General features: G+C 37.8%; 4 protein-coding genes and 1 non-coding gene across 11 annotated transcripts; 4 read left to right on the top strand and 1 right to left on the bottom strand.

Annotated features, from left to right (window-relative positions):
• The first annotated feature begins 1378 nt into the window (after positions 1–1378).
• On the top strand, positions 1379–2611 carry LOC111490880 (xyloglucan endotransglucosylase/hydrolase protein 31-like). Its single transcript, XM_023139524.1, has 4 exons — positions 1379–1656; positions 1747–1847; positions 1930–2147; positions 2221–2611. Exons 1-4 carry the CDS (start codon positions 1452–1454, stop codon positions 2561–2563), a joined length of 867 nt encoding a protein of 288 aa, XP_022995292.1. The 5' UTR covers positions 1379–1451; the 3' UTR covers positions 2564–2611.
• Positions 2612–3524: 913 nt separating this feature from the next.
• Positions 3525–3613, top strand: TRNAY-GUA. Its single transcript is given in 2 exon segments — positions 3525–3561; positions 3578–3613. It is a non-coding gene; the product is annotated as a tRNA-Tyr (tRNA).
• Positions 3614–3996: 383 nt separating this feature from the next.
• On the bottom strand, positions 3997–18629 carry LOC111490879 (probable glucuronoxylan glucuronosyltransferase IRX7). Its single transcript, XM_023139523.1, has 5 exons — positions 18612–18629; positions 5691–6023; positions 5252–5601; positions 4929–5179; positions 3997–4833 (listed from the first exon to the last, which is right to left on the bottom strand). The coding sequence occupies exons 2-5, from the start codon at positions 5983–5985 to the stop codon at positions 4368–4370; spliced, it is 1362 nt and encodes a 453-aa protein (XP_022995291.1). The 5' UTR covers positions 5986–6023; positions 18612–18629; the 3' UTR covers positions 3997–4367.
• LOC111490882 lies at positions 10599–11790 on the top strand. The gene is made up of 2 exons (XM_023139525.1): positions 10599–10849; positions 10949–11790. The coding sequence occupies exons 1-2, from the start codon at positions 10796–10798 to the stop codon at positions 11648–11650; spliced, it is 756 nt and encodes a 251-aa protein (XP_022995293.1). The 5' UTR covers positions 10599–10795; the 3' UTR covers positions 11651–11790.
• LOC111490878 (protein UPSTREAM OF FLC-like) lies at positions 13817–18037 on the top strand. 7 transcript variants are annotated; one of them, XM_023139520.1, is made up of 7 exons: positions 13817–14300; positions 15117–15404; positions 15513–15582; positions 15723–15844; positions 15956–16841; positions 17235–17537; positions 17624–18037. In XM_023139520.1, exons 2-7 carry the CDS (start codon positions 15215–15217, stop codon positions 17679–17681), a joined length of 1629 nt encoding a protein of 542 aa, XP_022995288.1. In that variant the 5' UTR covers positions 13817–14300; positions 15117–15214; the 3' UTR covers positions 17682–18037. The 7 variants fall into 7 exon arrangements, with proteins under 7 accessions (XP_022995288.1, XP_022995285.1, XP_022995287.1 ...); XM_023139517.1 differs by having other exon boundaries at positions 13817–14318; XM_023139519.1 differs by lacking the exon at positions 13817–14300 and adding an exon at positions 14679–14788.
• Positions 18630–19659: the final 1030 nt, after the last annotated feature.

The following is a 19659-nucleotide window of genomic DNA, read 5'->3' as shown; positions in this document are numbered from 1 at the left end:
AAAAAAAAAAAATATATATATATATATATATATATATATATATATATATATATATATATATATATATATATATATATATATATATATTTGTACCTATTCATTTCAATTTCCTAAGCTTGAAAACAATAACGTAGAAGTTAAAATGGCCCATTGGGCTCAATAGTACTTTAATGGACCATTCATGGGCTTTCCCTCCCTTAAAGCCTCCCTACCACACATTTTCATATCAGTTAAACAAATATTATATAAATTTTGTAAACCTTCACATCAGATATTACGAGAGAAAAAAAAAAAAAAACCGTATGAAAATGGATTACCTTTTGATATCAATTTTCTACCCATTTTTATACCTAATTGAGTCATGATCAACCAATAGCCAAAATAAGGATAGTCTATTGATATATATTTTCTATAAAGAAATCATAAAATATTATTTTAAGGAAAAATGAATGGTCACCGATGAACATAATTATATAGGCAAACATTAAAAGCTAACTAAGACCACAATGTGTCGTATTGGAATTCAACCATAATTCTAATTCTATACAACTTAGAAGTTGGGGAAAACAATCATATAAATGAGTAAATGTGTGATGTCTCTATTTATATGGTAACTAATCAAATATTTAAACCTAAGAGCACATAATATCATATGAATTCAAGAATATGAAGATAAAAGATATTGTGTCAAAATTCTATGATTAATCTATTATTTTAAACTTCTTATTCATAATAGAAACGATAAATCCTAAAAACTCTATGATTTGAATCATCTATCCTATTGTGATCATTAGTGATAAAATAATCCTTGGGAACCAAAATCACATGAGATGCATGAGAGCAATGAATCATGCAGTGAGATGAGGCTTGTTCCCAAAAATAGAATATATGACAAAATCAGCCGTCACAGTAAATCGAGGAAGAAAGAAAAACTCAACACAATTATAATTCCAATTACGGTTTGAAATAATGCATGAAACCAAAGCAAGAAAGTAATTACCTTCATGGAAACCTTTTGTGCTGAATATTGGCGTCAATCAATTCGTGCTTTTCATGCCTTATCTCCTGCAAAAGCACTTCACCAAAAACGCATAGATGGGCCATTTTTTGCGACATCAATCACGTTATTACTCCTCCTATTCCTTTGCCTTTTCCATTCCAGAACAGAGCAGCAGCCATTGCTTGCTACTTGTTCCAATTTCCATACACTGAAACCAACAAACAACATTGAGAGCAAAGATAAGACACGACAAGTTTTTTGTGTTTTATTGAATTCAGGAGGATTACGATTCTTTTTCATTCTCCACAGCCCCGAAAATTCTGTAATGTGGGGCCTTAAATCTCAAGAACTCCCCTATTTATTCCCAAATTTCCACTCCATTTCTCTTCAATTCTCTGCCCCACGCCCCCATTGAAGCTTGCAGTGGTATGCCATCGCATTCCTGCATTTCATGGCTAAGCCTTCACTTTTCGTCTTGGTTTTTGTTCTTGTGATGTACCTTAGTAGTGCTCAGGGTCCACCTCCTTCCCCTGGCTACTACCCCAGTTCCTCTGTTCAATCCAAAGGCTTCAGTGAGTACTTTGCAAACCTCTGGGGTCCTCAGCATCAAAGGCTCGATCAAGGCACCTTGACAATTTGGCTCGACAAAACCTCAGGTCCACAAGTTTGGTCCATATATTCACATTCTCTCTGACCCCATTTCGTATTTTGCTTGATTTTTCTCTCTGCGGCATTTCGTCGAACAGGTAGTGGGTATAAATCACTGCGCTCGTACCTATCCGGTTACTTTGGTGTTTCAGTTAAACTCCAATCTGGTTATACTGCTGGCGTTATCACATCATTCTACGTTAGTATAATTATCATTACAAAACCCTTGAAAATGAATTAACCAACCTGAACTAACTGCGTTTCGTTTTGTTCTCATTTAGCTTTCGAACAATCAATATTTCCCTGGAAACCACGACGAAATTGACATCGAATTCCTGGGAACCACGCCGGGGAAGCCATACACTCTACAAACAAACGTTTTCATTAGAGGAAGTGGAGATGGAAACGTAATTGGAAGAGAAATGAAGTTCCATCTCTGGTTTGATCCCACACAGGATTTCCACCATTACGCAATTCAATGGACTCCATCAGATATCATGTCCGTATAATTTGTATTCAATACACGTCTTGTTTGTACAGATTTCCGATGATTAATTCCATCGTTTTGACAGATTTTTGGTGGACGACATACCGATTCGAAGATATACAAAAATGAACGACGCAACTTTCCCGACACGGAAAATGTGGATTTACGGTTCGATATGGGATGCTTCTGAATGGGCGACAGAGGATGGAAAATACAAGGCGGATTATGAGTACCAGCCGTTTGTATCCAAGTACCGGAACTTCAAAATAAGCGGTTGCACGGCGGAGGCAGCGGAGTCTTGCAAGGGAGACTCCGGCGGGATGAGCCAAGAGCAGTATCGGGCAATGGAGTGGGTGCAGAGTAATTACTTAGTGTATGATTATTGCCATGATCCCAAGAGAGACCGCACGCAGATACCTGAATGTTAAAATTAAACCCAAGCTTAAATAATTATAAACTTACCAAAAAAAAAAAAAGAGGTTTGGTGTTAGGTCTTGTGATGGGTCCAGCTTTGGGAAAAGGTTCGGGTATTGCAATACTACGTGTGCGTCCAAGGCCCCACCAATATTTGATTACGGGGTTTATTTAAAATGTTTATATACAAGAAAATAGTCGCACTAGTTGCTGTTTTGTGGTTACAAATATTATTTTTAATTTTTTATTTGAATTAATTTAATAGGTTAATTTAGTTAAAGAACTGGAACAAAATAGACTGAGAGAAACGAACACAACTACTAGCCCATCCTGAGACGGAAAACTTGGGTCTAAGATTAACTTATCGAGCTGACTCCATAGTTAAATATTTATGACACAATTAAAACGTCTTAATACGATAAATCTTACTAACTTGATCATTGAATTATTGGACGCAATAGTATCACAAAAAAGTAAAAATTAAAATTGACACAATCGCTCAGAAGGATTATGTTAGATTCCACATCTAATTCACAAATTCCTCATATTTAATGTCCTTCTTACCTACTTTTCAATATCTAACCATTTAACTTCCACAATTAAATTCCTATACAAAATTATATTACCATTTCATGTCAAAATTTTAAAATAAAAAAATAATACCCGTCTAATTTCTAAATAAATAAAAATATATATAGAGAGTTGTCAAATAGAAATAGATGTCAGACACCAATGTTATTTTCCTTTTACAAGGAAAAAAAAGGCCAATATAACAATTATTAGTTTAGTTAGTTTAGGATAAATATAAAAATTAGAAAACAAATTTGACGGAGGACTGTAATGGGCATTCTATCAGTTAATTCTTAGGTCACTGGTTCGAATCCGGCAGGTCGGATATTTTTTGAATAATTGTACAGAGATTAAAGACAATTATAAGGGTTTGTATTTAAACAAATATGACTTTGGAACACAAATCCGACCTTAGCTCAGTTGGTAGAGCGGAGGACTGTAGTGGTATCCCAACAGCTATCCTTAGGTCGCTGGTTCGAATCCGGCAGGTCGGAATTTTTACAACAAAAAACGAGTAACAGCTTCATTTGTGTACCAATAATTGGGATTAAAATTGAATGAGCCCGAGACCTGACCACGACTGATACGCCTCTACACTGAGCCCGACAAAAACACGATTGTGTAATTTAAAGCTCTGACACTCTTCAGCTGTCATAAACTTTTCTCCCACTTTCTCCTCTCTCATTATAATCCCATCCACCACCACCACCCTTCCCTTTATTTTTTGCATTTTCTGCCCTCTACTTTTTCCCCCCTTTTCATTTAATAATTCATACCAATTTTACACACTAAAAAATTAATTTCATTGCTTAAAATGGAATAATCCATTTTTAGTTTCTTTATTTAAATGTTATTTAATTAAAATGAGACAGAAATTTAAAAAAAATTAAATTCAATTCAATTCAAAATTAAATATTCTCATTCACATGTATGGATACCACCACCACTGTGGTCATTATTATATTTGCTTCATTAGGCTGTCCAATCCGAAGCGCCCACGTGGCCTACTCACCCCTCGAAGTCGTAGCTGCTGCTACTAATATATTCCCGATGAATACTTGACCAGCTGTGTTTGGGCCCCACCATTACAAATGAAATACCATTCTTCACTGTGCGACCAGTTTCATGCAAAATCCAGCTGTCTTCAACCATCATCCCCATACCCAACTACACCCACACCCACGTAGGAAAGGTAGACCACCTTTTAATTGGAAAACTCCGTCAATTAACTGATGACGTGGCCTACTTTTATTGCTTTGAAACCCTCGAACGCCTATACGACCTGTCCAGCTTCTCCGACAGGGCATGAACCACCTGCCATGTGGCATCGCCTTCTTCTAGCTGATCGTGGAACAGCAGGGCCCTCCGATTCCTCGGGTCCCATAAGTTCTTTTGGATAGTACTCAGATTGGAAGCTGCCACGTGTTCCAAAATCTCCCCCAATTTCCCTATATCCTTTTCCGCCACGGTTATGGATATCTCCGCCCAGTTCACGGCGGTGGGGAAGGGCAACCGGATCCCGTCAGCTATTATTACCGGCACGCATCCCAACGCCACGGACTCAACCAGCCTCGGGCTCCACGGTGCCCACCCCAAAGGGCACAAACAAAAAACCGAACGTGCTATCTCTGACTGGTAACCGGCAAATCTGTGCCTCTGTAGGTAAAATCCCCGATCGCCGTTGAATTTTCGCCAAATCATTGTCCTCACCTTCCTAAAACCCAACACCAACAAAACCCCGCATGAGGTAAGTAGAACTTCACATAAGGAAAAGTATTATTGTAAGAGAAAAAGTTCAAAAAAATTTACTTGCTGTAATAACGTCCGCTGACATTCTTGGGATTCACCTCCATTTTACCCCTGAAGAACGCGAAAATATCTCTCCGGCCAGTCACCGGCGACTTCTCGAGTGTAGCCCGTACAGATACCGGCGAAATATACGGCGGAATAACGACGTGTTCAACATCTTGACACGGATGTTTGTAGTTGACTCCAAAAGTTTGCAATATTATCGAGTTCTTCAAGAACGAAGGTACTCCGTCAGCTATGGCGACATCCTCCTGGGAAAAAAAATTAAAATTAACGTTGGACTAAATTAAAGTTGGGTTTGTTGTATTGCGCCGTGAAATTACCATGGTGCGAAAGCAAGAGGCGAAGTCGTGAGAAGCGACAAAAACATGGTCGGAGCCATTGGTGCGATTCCAAAAGGGATAATGAGAGGAAATGAAGGCGACGGCGGAGGCAATGAGGGAACGGGCATGGCCTATGGCGGGGAAGCCATTGATGGTGCTGAAATTGCAAGAAACGTAAACAGGTACGAAGAAAAAATCGGCTGCAAGTGGGTCAAATGTCCTGTAACTGCTGTTCATAAGGGCTCTATGAATGGCCACCTCCGAAGCAAACAAATGGTTAGAACACCGCTCGTTTGTAGTCCAATCCACGTTGTATTTCGATGGCAAATCGTACACAAAAACCTTCAACACTAAATCACCCAAAAACAAAGAATCAACAAAATGGTTCATAAAACAGAGTAAAAACAGAGCAAAAACAGAGCAAAAAAAACTGGAGGACCTTGATATTCTTGAACTTGGTGGAGGAATTTATCGTGGGAAGACTCGATGAGGGCACGAGAAGCGAGCTTGGATATGGGATTTGGGAGATGGGTTTTGGTGATTGGAGGTGGCTCATGGTTGTGGGTGATGTAATAAGAGGTAAAAAGGTAGAGTGAAAGAGAAAGGGATAAAACCCATTTGTAATATTTGATGAAGAAGCTCTGTTCTTGAGCTCTTCCGCCATTTTTGTGATGAAAAAGCTTCATTTTCACATAGAATCCCTTCCTTCTGGGGAATAGTTTCGACTCCACCATCTCATTTAATACCAAACGATTGAAGAAGAAGAAGAAGAGATTGAAGGGATTTGAAACAAATGGAAAAGTTGCAGAGAAACAAGGAAGAAGAGAGAAATGCTTGGTTTCTTTGATTTGGGTCAGAAGATGGAAATCGGCGGAGACGACGGGTCCACTGTTGTTTTAAAATTTTGAGAGTTAAAAAGACGGAAATGACCTCGTGAAGTTTGTTTGAAGTGAGGGTGGAGGCTGGGGTTTTTAGTCAAAGTCGAAGTGTTTGATTATAATCTAATAATAAGATCTTAGAGGTGCATTTAATCAAGAAAGCTGTAACTTTTCTTTCTCATTCCTAAACAGATCGGCTGCTTTTCCCGATAAACAAACCAGCTTTGCTCTGTCCAAACGTGACAACTACTTACCCACTTTTAAGAAAATTTTATAATTTTAAATTCAAATAATAATAATAATAAACTGTACTTCCAAACTCCCATAAACTTAATCTTAACTTCACACACATATCTTCGCTCATACATTGTTTGATATCTATTTTTAATAACATCTCACTCACATTTCACTTTTTAGGATCGCTAGCCTCCTCTTGTATTAACCCATTAAGAGAGCCAATGTGCTTTTATAACAACCCACTATGAGCCAGGGTGCTGCTCTAGTAACACCAAGAGTTTCTCTCTCTAACTTATGTACAATTTCACAATCCACTTTTAGAGATCAACTTTCTAGTTGGCTTACTGTCTGGAGTTTGACTCAAACCCACCACTAGCAAATATTATATGCTATGAGTCTGATGATTTTAAACGGAAAGATTTTGATATAAATACACAACTTTAATACTTAGAATAGGAATATATGTTAGATGGATTATATGAAATATGATTGTGTTAGCAAATGAAGTCACGTGCACGGCAAGGCATAGCTGCAAAAAATCATATGCCCATCCGTTACCCTTTAATATTCCTCACCTTCCTCTTTTATTATTGTATTTTTTTTTTTCTCCCCATTTTTCTTATTATTATTAGTTTAGGGTTCGTTCCAATTTTTCGCAAAAAGAAAGAAAGCAAACCCACCAAATTCCCCTGCGCCTTACGCTATCTTAATCCGCCATTAACTTAATTAAACATGTTTAGTTAGCATGCACCAACTAACTTAATTAATGTGTTAAATTACAATTTAAAATTTTTAAATACATTCACTGGCAGTGGGCCCCACACTTCATGTGCTTTTATTTATTTTTTAAATAAATCATAACTTATAGTAAAATATATAAATCTTATCGAGTATTAACTTATAAAAATAATGTTGCGTATGGTACGAATATGTTATTTGAGATTAAAAGATGTCCAATTATTGAAAAACGAGAGGTCCATTTAATTCGTGTATTATGACTAGGTTTTATAATATATATATATGTGGGGGGGGGCCGTAAGCCTAGAAAAAGAGACTTTAAGGTTGAGTTGTGGGAAGGAATATGAAAAGAATGAGGAACTGTCCATTGAGAAAAAGAAAAATGTAGGACCTGCCCTCCCTCGGAAGGGAAGGAACAATGCTAACTGAAAAGAGAAGGGATGGACCCTTCCTTACATTACATTTGTTGGAGGACTTATAATTGCTGAACTGGAAAGTTTTGCGCATTTTTAGGGGCACTGACCCTACACTATCCATCCATTAGCTGGCCAACCACATGCAAAGTTATAAACAAAGAGAGCTCCAATATAATAATATATATACATGTTGTCTCTCAATCATCTAATCATACAAAATGTTTGACATGTTGGAGATTTAATGTAGACGGATACGAAACATTCTTTTAAAAGGGGTGGAAACTTGTTTCTAGTAAATATGTTTTAAATCTGTAAGGTTAGTTGAAATAAATAAATAGTTTCTACTAGCGGTAGGTTTGAGGTATTAAAAATGATATCAAAGCCTAAGCTAGCTCTCCAGAGGAGTGTATTGTAAGATCCTAAATCGGTTGGAGAGAGTAACAAAACATTGTTATAAGAAAAAAGTTCTATCTAGCATTAGTGTTTTAAGTATTTCGAGGGAAAAACTGAAAGTAAAAACTTAAAAAGACAATATCTATTAGTAATGAACTTGAATCGTTACAATGTCTCCATACTAAACGCGCTTTAAAATCTTCTAAGGTTGATAGGGTGTGTTTTAAACCCTGAAGACGGACCATCTGTAATGTTATGATATTCCCTAATATTTTGACTTTTCCGTTTGATATAAGTCGTTTTTTTTTTTTTTTTTTTTGGGAGGAATTGTATATCACATCCTTCTTCCTTTCCTTTTTCTTTTTCTTTTTCTTTTTCTTTTTTCTTTTTTTAAAGCATGGTTATTTATTTATTATTATTATTATTTTTTTAAAGATGCTAGAGGCATAACCTTGGTTACTTAAGGATTAAGGGTTTCAAATATAATAAAGGAGCGGAAGAAACAATTACGAATCATGGGTGATTATGCGTATTCGTGACTAAAAATAATAAGAACTTTGAATAGCGATAGGGAAGAATTATTCTTCCTTGATTTCCCATTTTTTATATTCATTTTGGTACCGTCATTAAAGACTAGGTAGTAATTTTAATACATGAATAAGACTTAGAGGTATTAACCCGACCCGGTAGGCTTAGTGATGACTTCTCTTTCGCTGTCCCGTAAAATTATTCATTTAATTTTGGAGATCAAATTTTTCTAAGAAAAATATGTGATTTTTATTTTTTAATTAAATACAATATATTTTCTTTTAAAAAAAATCTATTTAAATAGTAAGCAGGTTTTAGTTTCCAATTTCTAAGAAAATTATATGTGATTTTCATTTTTAATTAAATGAAACATGTTTCTTATAAAAAAAAAATCTATTTAAATGGTTAGAAATTTATATGTAAAGAGAGTGTTTTAATTTCCTTAAAATATAAAATATTAATTTATAAAAGTTTAATATATTAAAAAAGTCAAGGAATTCGGCCCATGTTGCAAAGCCCATCTGAATGAGATCCGTTTCATGAAGCTGATAATGGGCCGAATGGAAGCCCAATGGATTCTGGCGGGCAATTTAAAGCCCAAAATTATTAAAGCATCAATTGGACAGCCCAGAATTTGATTTAAAAATAATCTAAAATATTAAATGTTAATGAACCGAAGTGTGGAAGTCACGTGCCTTTGATGATTAGCTTATCATTTTATATTCAGCTTTCCAAACGTGTGGGGTCCCTTTTGATTTTCCTGAAATTAAATATATATTTGCAAAAAAAAAAAAAAAAGTTTCTATATTTGGTCAACTAACCCATGAGGACTTTTGAGGTAATAAATCGTGAAAAATCTTTTTTTGGACCCATTTAAGTAATTTATTATATTAAAAATAAAATAAAATAATATATATAGACCCATTTAAGTAATTTATTATATTAAAAATAAAATAAATTAATAGGGCATTGGAAACTATTTAAATGAAAGCGTTGTGATTAAATACATGATTAGACTGATGACCCATCTAAAAATAATAATTAAAGAGACATCTTATCTTATACGAGACAAATTATTCAAACGTAGTAGCTTTATAATAACTATTAAATATTTATTAAATTATTTTTGTGTAAATATAAATGGGAGATAATTTTTTTTCTCCCAATTATTAATATTAAATAATAAGAAAAAAAAGGGATATTGGCGAGTGGAGCCCACGCGGTTGCAATAAAGTTTGGCATCTCTATAATATGCTTAGGAGCAAAACTTTAGACCTATTATGACCCACCACCGTGGACTTTTTGCAATAACTTTCCCTCCAATTAATTGAGAGGAGGGAAAAATAAAATATTTCTTATCAGAGTTTGAAAACCTCTTTCTAATAAGCGTATTTTAAAAATTGTGAAGCTGACAATGATATGTAACGAACTAAAATAGACATTGCATTAACATTTCTTTTAATAATGTCGATTATAAAGATTGAAATCATAACGTTATGTATATAAAAGGTAAAAAAGATCGAAGGATTCTTTTGGTATTATATATGAAATGTGCAACTTTTGTTTTTGGTTTTGGAAAATGGGGTTTGAGTATTCAAGAAATTCCCAATGGGTATGATTAATTTCGTGTTTAGTGGTTTAGATTCACATTTGGGCCCTCTTTCTTTATTATCTTTGAATAGAATCAATAAATAATGTTGTAAAATAAGTTAAATGGATCACAAAGAATCGAAATTATGTCTCATCTTTTCAACGTGATTTTGTTCTAAATTATGGTTAATAGGTACCCTAATTAATGATTATGTTTGTAAATGAGACCACTTGTGAACCAACCACTCCATATTTTAACTAATCAGTTTCCGGTTTATCAAGATTTTAATTTTCAGCTCATATACACATCGATATAAGCTTTTTTCCTTCGTTTCAAAACCATTTTCGGGGATTTTAATTTTCAGCTCATATACACACCGGTATAAACTTTTCTCCTTCGTTTCAAAACCATTTTCGGGTGTTGACTACCGATCATACGTGTCAACCATCAAATTTGAACATTTTTTACAATAATGTGGACAGTAATTACATTTTTTATTCTCTCTCTCACTAAAAGCTTGTGTCATTGATAATGAAAGGTCACATCTTTCTCTCTCTCAACATATGTGGGGCTCATCGCACATGCTAAGCATTCCCTAAGTCAGAAATGGATGCATGAAATATCCATATCTCACATGCAATATTTATTTTTAGTTATTTACATTTCATTAAAATGCTCTAAATATCGCATCATATAATGTTTACATTATGAGTATCAATCCTCCAACCAACTGATACTCACTTTCTCTCTCTCTGAAACTGTTATGGACAACCAATGCAGCGCTTTTCTGGGTTGGGCTTACTTCTTCCAAGGAATGGTAAAAAAGTTCTTTCTTTTCATCTATATTTCCAGAATTTGGCTTCTGGGTTTGTTTCCATTTCTGATTTCTTTGTTGGGTTTGCGTGCTTTCAAACAGAACATTGAAGAATTGAGGCATTCGCTTTTTTGTGCAACTCTTGAGCTGGAACAGACGAGGGCTGCAGTTCATGAGGAGCTAAGAAAGAGAGATGAACAGATAATTAATCTCAAAGAACTTTTCAGCAGAGCCAATCGAGAGAGGGAGGAAGCAAATGAAAAGATCCAGAAGTTACTCATTGAGAAGCTTTTCCTTCAGCACCGAACAGGTCAACATTCAGGAATTTCCAGTGTTGAAGATGAACAAAGGAAAGGAATTGATTCCAACAATGGCTTCTCCTCGTCGGATTGCGAAGAAAGCATTGTATCGTCTCCTGCCATTGATCCAATTCCACCACCACAGTTCGCTACATCTCTGCCGCTACAAGCAACGTCGCAGGCCGCGGTCGAATTGGTTTCAGAGAAGCTATTGCCTGAAAAAGGCAAGCTTTTGGAAGCAGTGATGAAAGCAGGCCCTCTGCTTCAGACTCTGCTTGTTGCCGGACCTCTTCCTGAGTGGAGACACCCACCTCCACCACTTGAACCCTTCGAGATCCCACCAGTGACAGTTCCTTCAACGCCACCACCGCAGCTCCTCCGGGATTCTCCAGTGACATTCAGTCGTAGCAGCAACATTACCAATTGTGGAAGCAGAAAAAGAGCTTTCTTGGAAGGCTCTGATTCTCCAACCGAGACAAAGTGTCGAAGGCTTGCTCCTCGCTGACCACTACAAAAACCAGAGAGCAGCAAAACACAATCATAGTATAGTATTTCTTTTTCATCCTCCGTCTGAGAAACGGGTCGAGTTTTTCCAGAATTGTTTGTCATATAAGATGCAATTCCAATTCTGAGATTCATCGTGTTTGATAGCTTGTCTTAGATCACAGCAAAAACATAATAACTAACTGATCAAACACTCAACACAATAGTTTACAGACTTCCATACCTCCAAAATTTCCGTCATTTTGTCACCATCATGTTGTATTTCAAGTTCAATCCGGTGTCTGCCTAATTCATAATATATCAAAATACAAATCAGAACATTAGGCAGGGCGAAGAACTGTACCATCAAAAGCTTCATCCAAATATGATCTTTGTGTTTCCATATCTGTGGGATTACCTGGGGAAGAGGGGTTGGGGAATCATATTCATATCATTGCAATCTACAAATAATATTCAGAACCATACCAACCAATGAGCAAATAGGCATATTCAGTAAGCAAACAAGCCATTTCAAATTGCATAAGCATGTCCAAGTGAGGACAAAATAAAAGTTTTCTCCGAAATCTCTGCCAGTTGACCACAAATGGTTATACAAACAGGCCATTTTCAGCACAATGCCATGTGCTGTCTCTGCCCCAGTCAACACGGTGATGTTTGTTAAGTTAACAGGGTAGACTGCACTTTAAACAAATCTTGACTACTTCCATCAAATAATCAAATGGGCATGGGTTTGGCTGTCTGGGTATCTTGTTTCTTCATTTGGACAAGCTTCTTGATAGCGAGAATGTAAACATCATTTGGACAAGCTTGTTGATAGCGAGAATGTAACAACTCAAGCTTACCGCTAGCAGATATTATCCTCTTTGGGCTTTCCCTCCCGGGCTTCCTCTTAAGGTTCTAAAATGTGTTTGTTGGGGAGAGGTTTTCACACCCTTATAAAAAATACTTCGTTCCCCTGTTCCCCTCTCCAAGATGTGAGATCTCAAAATCTACCCTCATCTGAGACCAGCGCTTGGTACAAAAGCACATACGTCCAAGACAAAGCTCAGGCTCGCCTGAGAATGGCTACTAAAAATCCAAAGATAAACTTGTAGTGACAATAAAAACCATATCAAATGGACATTAATACGATATGAGCAATACCAGTGTTCCCTAGAAAGGAACATAATACACCATTGAAAACAATAGAAAACAGGACAAGACACGGCTTCTATAATATCATAAATTACCATATCAAACGCAAAAAAATTGATTTCACATTTTGTCTACATTGTTAAAAAAGATTCAAGAACATATATGGGCCTATGAAACTCTTATCTCAACAGCGAAAAATATTCTATGTATTGCAAGGAACATAGAGATCAGCTAAATTCTGATTGGTTGAACCTGAAACATAACCCCAAGGCCCAGGCCGACATGACATGTGCACTATAACACCAGATATAGTAATTTGTCAGCGGTAGAAAAATCCAGGGTGCAACATATTTGGAATGAGTTAATACTCCAATCCTCAGCCGTTTTCATTGCTATCTTGATTGTTTTGCATTCTACATGTCGGCAACCTAATTTGAAAAAGGAATGAGTGAATGTTAGAAGCTTTGTAAGAACAGTATTGAGAAATCCATGGAACTAAAGCATACACGGGGAACCCCATTGTTCGCATCATGAATAGGAATTGAAACACTGACCTTCGGTTTAGGAATAATTAGAGCGGAGTCTAGTACAACGTTCCTCGAGCATTGATTCTGAAAATCCAGCTCCTAGGAATATATATTAGCGGCATAAGAACAAGAACTTGTGCTCGTGAATCATACCTGCCTGCGCACATATATGTTGGACAGGGCGGCCGGAAGAACTGTGAATTGGCGATAAGAGTTTTCGGTTCTGATCGGACTGTAATTGTTATCTCTTCAATCGTCGCCGTCGGTTCATTTTTCCTTGAATTGAGCTCTTCGAACTCTGCGGCTTGCTTATTCCGACCCTACGTTCTTCGCGCCATTTTGAAGTGGACAACATGGGCCGAATTTAGCATATCAAATAACCTAAATGGGCCGAATTTAGCCCATCAAATAATCTTCAGCTGCAATTTGCAAGAATATATATATATTGTTCTCCTGTTCTTGAGAAAAGCAGGAAGTTAAAATGTAATTTAAAAGCATTATGTGGCTATTCTATGAGGCTAGTCTTCTCGATTAATAAATGTTTGGAGCTAGACATCGTGTGATGGACCAATATTGAATTTAATGGAAAATACAACAGCAAAAATTGTTAAAACAAGGCCGAATTATTGAACATAGTCATAAACTTTGGTATTTGTTTCAATAATGTTCTTGAAATTGAATTGAACATCTGCAGAAAATTATGCAACAGACCACCACACGCGGCACTGAAGTTTCAAGCACAGCAAAATCGGGTGACCCACGTAATCGTGTAGTATTTAATGAGACCGATGAAGAAGATCAAGAAGCATGGTTCCTTGGAGGAAAGGGAGCAATCAGTTTCAAGCTGCGATGGTGCCCCTTGCCGTACCCGCCATGTCGTTCATCGGCGTGCCTCTTTCCTGGCAATTATTCCATGATGTCCAGCAATTGTGTTGCTAAGATTTGCTAGCAGAATCATTCAGTGACTCGACTTGGAGCTGCTCCATCTGGGTTCGTTGTTCTTTTTCTGTAAGGGGATGCCCTCCACCTGTTTGTAAAAATGCCCCTTCGTATTTCCTGATCTTTTTTTTAATGATTTTCGAGCCTTGTGGGTGCTGTATGGTTTTTAAATCATTTGATTTGGTATTGCAAGACTTGGTGATTGAAGTTTTTGGTGTCTTTTAGCCGTATTTCGTCTGGTTTCATAGGATCCAAAATACATCCATATCGTCGAGTAGAGTGGTTGTGGTGGTTGAGTGGAGTCAAGTAGAGTGGTTGTTTCAAGTTTAAATTTTCACCTGTCAGTACTGTAGGCGTCAAGGAGAAGTCCAAAGCTACTGGACACTTGAAAGAATAAGGATTAAATTTTGCATTTTCTTTTTGCCCCAGAGGTATCAAAAAGAGGCAACTAGACAAGCTAAGCTAGCTAGCTTATGGCGTTCCACTGAATCAGCCTAAAAAAAGAAGCAAATAGGGAAGACCCCCATGGAATGAGGAGGGTAAGAGCTTCTTGTTTGGTTTCCATCGTGTCCCTCTCAGTCCCATGTCACCACGCCTCTCTCTCTCTCTCTCTCTCTCTCTCTCAACAAGCTGTCTCTGTACCATTGAGCAATAAACTCGGGCGAGCTTTCCTTCATCAATCAGTTCTCTACTTGTTCTCTTGACATCAAAGATTTTTCATTTTTGTCCCATATGATTGACCCTTTTTCTCCTTCCTCTGTTCTCAGATCTGGCATTTACTTCTTCCAATTTGTTCTGTCATGTGTATTAATTGAGCCCTCTTCTTCATGCATCTGAGGCTGTCTGATCCCGACTGGTTTTTTACAGGGATTCTGCTATAACTGTTCCTTAGGAAGCTCAAAGCCTAGAATCTGATCGATTGGTAAAGCCGTCTTGACGAGGGATTGATGTCTTATTGAGGTGCTATGGAGACGAGAATGAAGAAGTACAACCAACTGAGTCCCCAGAGGGCTAAGGTGTGGACTGAGAAGTCGCCCAAATACCAACAGACTCGCAAGGTGCCTGTGATTTACTATCTATGCAGAAATAGGCAGCTCGAGCATCCTCACTTCATGGAAGTACCACTCTCATCCCCTGAGAGACTGTATTTGAGAGGTATTGCTTAATCAAACTGTATAAGAATATGTTGGCCTTGCTGCTAATATTATCCCCTCCCCCTCCTTTCCCAACGATTTGATATGCTTTAAAGTAGTTTTTGCCCAGATGTGATCAACAGGCTTAATGTTCTCAGAGGAAGAGGCATGGCGACCTTGTACTCTTGGTCTTGTAAGAGGTAAACTATTGGCAATCTTTTCATTTTTCTTTCTTATCTGTTCGGATATGGAGAACTATTGGAGAGAAATCATCTGAAAACTCTGAGATGTCTAAGTTTCTGAAATGTTGGAATGTAATCTGTTGGGCCTAATTATGCAGAGGCTACAAGAATGGATTTGTTTGGCATGACCTCTGCGAAGATGATGTAATTCTTCCGGCTCATGGAAATGAGTATGTTCTCAAAGGCTCAGAGCTGTTTGAAGAGTCCAATTCTAGTAAAGGTTAGTATAAAAACTTGGCCATATAATGTTTTTAGACGTAATAAGGCTGCATACTAGGTTCTGGTTCTTGTGTCAAAGAAGTAATGAAAAAATATTTTGAAAATTGGATAGTTCTCACAGACCCTTTCAGTTCCATTGGCAATGTGAATATTCAGCCATTGAAGCAGTTACCTGATCCAGCATCTTCTCAGAGTCAGGATGATTCTTCATCATCTTCAAGCATGAACGGAAAAGAAACTAAAAGTTCTCAAGAAGATGACCTCTCGCTGTCAGTCCTTCGACCCGATTCATCAAGCATTTCACTGGATTCTGGAGGTGGAAAGAGTTCATGGGGTGGTTGTTTTAGCTTGACAGAATACAAGGTGTACAAGACTGATGGCTTGTCGGATGCATCGACTCAGACTGAGGAAAATGTCAGCACACCAAAAACACGAGAAACTTGTACAAGAGGAGTTTCAACAGATGATGGGACCCTAGAATTGGAGCGTAGTCAAACCGTTAACAATGAGGCTTCAAATCGAAAACAAAACTATGATGCCCCTCAGGATTCAGTTTCTCCACCCCCATTGTCCTCTAGTGCTTGCTCTTCAGCTGGGAAGACTGAAACTTTAGAGTCGCTCATCCGAGCCGATGCGAGTAAAATGAACAGTTTTAGGATTCTTGAAGAAGAAGAAATTCGGATGCCAACCAACGCAAGACTCAAGGCTACTAATGTGTTAATGCAACTTATCTCGTGTGGATCAATATCAGTAAAGGACCATAGTTTTGGACTCATTCCATCATACAAACCAAGCTTTTCTCACTCCAAATTTCCCTCCCCACTATTCTCTACTACAGTGATGTTGGGAGAACTCAACCGCCTGTCTGAGAATCCTAGGATGATGGGCTTGAGATTGGAAGACAAGGAATATTTCAGTGGTAGCTTGATCGAGACTAAAATGCTGCAAGGGGATGGAGTTACAACTTTGAAACGATCATCTTCATACAATGCTGACAGGTACCATGGTTTTAGTAGATAGAGGACCTAATTGTCCAGTGTATATCACCTTAACATGCCAAAGGGTATTCTTTGTTTGGATTGATACTCATGATCCATGACTGTGCTGTTTTCTGCCATTTCATTTTCTTCGCCTAGTTGCGTAGGTAGTTAAGATGATATAAAGTTCCTATGCTACATTTTTATGCCATTTAAACCTTAAAGATTGATGAGAGATTATGCAGATTTGTACGTAAGGTTTTTTTTTTGCATATGAATGATGGTATTTCCTGTTTTTTTTTTTTTATACAATGCACATTAATGCACATTAAAAGTTGTGTTGTTAGCAGAGAGCTTTAGCGATATGTATGGTTATTTCTTCATAAGGCTTCCAACAATGAGCTAATTCTGTAGGACATTTAAGCAATTGAATTCAACAGAAGACAAAAATGAGTCGTCCTCAGGCCACTCAAAGTGCATTCCACGGGCTATTAAAGCATCACTAAGCAAGCAACCACGAGGCGAGCCAATGAAATCTCCTACTTCCGATCGACCAAGAACATCTTCTGATGGAGTTGATAGCTCTCAGTCCATAAGCCCCAGTCCCTCCAATGATAGCAGAATAAGGATTACAGAGTCTTGCTCCAGTAGGAGACAGTCTAAAAGGCTAGATTCCTTTCGAGAAGACGAAGAGGATGTAGTCAAGATCGAAGAAAGTTGAGTGCAGTCTTGCAATTTTCTTAATAGATTGTCAAGTTTTTGGTGAATCTTGGTTGACATTTTGTTCAATTTTCTTTTCACAGGCTTGCTTCAGGAGCTCGGGTTATAATCTGGTCAAAATCAACACTTCAGGCAACCTAAGGAAAAGCATGGATGGATGCCTCAGCTTTCGGCCAAGTAGAAAAAGCTCGTTCCCTCCTAGATCATCCTACTTTTGATCAGTTCTTCATTGAATTGAATCGATGGTGATAATTGGTTGGTGGGTCCTTGATGATTCTGCATATCTCCGAGTGTAAAAAGGGGGAAAACCACCAATCTTCAGCTTTGAGGGGCGGGTGAGCAGGTTGGCGCTGGACAAACGCAGAGAACTAATGGGTTGGTTGTTTTGGTTGTCAGGTCAGCTAATATAAAATGATAGAATTATGAATCCCTTTTCATTTTGTTCTATTCAAACACATTGGAGCGAGCCAGTCATGGGTTCACTGTCTTCAAAGCTAGATGAGTCTCAAAAGCCACAATTTGGGTATTTAAAGAGATGCCCTTTAAATGTTTCTGTAAATTTAAGGCATCTTTATCTAGAAAGGAGAAGTCTGTTCCTTCCTAAAACAAAAGAAANGGGGGGGGGGGGGGGGGGGGGGGGGGGGGGGGGGGGGGGGGGGGGGGGGGGGGGGGGGGGGGGGGGGGGGGGGGGGGGGGGGGGGGGGGGGGGGTTATGTTCAGCTGTGTCTGTTTGTGAATTGTGAAAGCTTTTCTTGTGCTTCATGTAGTGGGGATGATATGATAGTTTAAAGGCAAAAAGATGCATTATTTGGACAGAGATTTAAATGCAGAAACCTTAGAGACATACCCAAAGCAAAATACAAGCATGTCAGGATAATGGAGGCTGCAGAGTTGCAGTGAACTGAGCTGACAGCTGAACCTTTTTTAGGTAACACTATATTGTTGTACTACTCTTCTTATCATTTTGAATGAATGGAATGGTAAAACTTCAAATACAGTTTCAGTTTTACGTTGCATTTCCCTTTTTTTTTTTTTTTTGTCGACAATAATGAAAAAGTTATAAAGACAGAGAGAAGAAGAAGAAAGTTTGTGGAAAAGTTATGGTGGGGGCAGATAGACACCATAAATGTCTCACACGAGTACCAATTATAGTCCACACTTATTCCTTCCCCTTTATTGCGCTCTATTATCATTAGTTTTGAATAGTAATGGTCGATACGTGTCTAGAACAGACGAGAATAGCCTGATTATGCAATAGCTCAAGTCCACTATTTATAGATATTGTTTTTCTCCCGCCAATGTGAATCTCACAATCCATTCTCTTTGAGCCCCAACGTCCTTGTTGGCACACTGTCTGATGTCTGACTTTAATACTATTTATCACGTCTGGTGTCTGACTCTAATACTATTTATCACGTCTGGTGTTTGGCTCTAATACTATTTGTCTGTTAGGGGTGGGCTTGGGTTGTCGAGGAATAAGAATCCAGGGCTCTTATGCTCTACCTTGGGAAGAAGAATACGAAAACAGGGTTGGGTTTAAACTGTCGGTGAGGGCGAGGGTATTTTCGGGATTTCATTTGTAAGAGACAGGCAAATATGAACCTCCAATGTGGGCCGTGAGGAAAGCAGGATCCTAAAATGGGCTAGAATTTAGTTGGGCCTAATGGGCTTTCATTTGTGAGAGACGATGCAAATATGAACCTACGATGTGGGCCGTGTGGGAAGCAGGCTCCTAAATGGGCTACAATTTATTTGGGCCTAATGGATTGATTGATTGTGGGTGTCCACAGCCCAATCAATAAACAATCAAACCGACTAACCACACAATTAATTAATTGACAAGGAACCATTGGTTTATGGCATGTGGAGACATATGCCAAAAAGGGAATTTCCACGTGGGAGTTGTGTGTCAAACACAATTAATTAATTTAATCAATTTATAATTGAAGTTGCTCAGCAATATTAACATTTATGACAAATTTATTATTTCAAAGAAAAAGAAAAGCCAGAATGAGTGTTCGTAGATCAAATTGAGTTAGGTTGAGACATTTCTTGTTATTCGGATCGTAAATTTTTTCAATTCAAACAACTTTTATTAAATAATGAGTTCAATTCAACT

This window comes from Cucurbita maxima, unplaced genomic scaffold (assembly GCF_002738345.1).
Source record: "Cucurbita maxima cultivar Rimu unplaced genomic scaffold, Cmax_1.0 Cma_Scf00016, whole genome shotgun sequence".
Lineage (NCBI taxonomy): Eukaryota > Viridiplantae > Streptophyta > Magnoliopsida > Cucurbitales > Cucurbitaceae > Cucurbita > Cucurbita maxima.
Note: the sequence above shows the minus strand (reverse complement) of the source record. Positions and strands in the feature narration are given on the sequence as shown.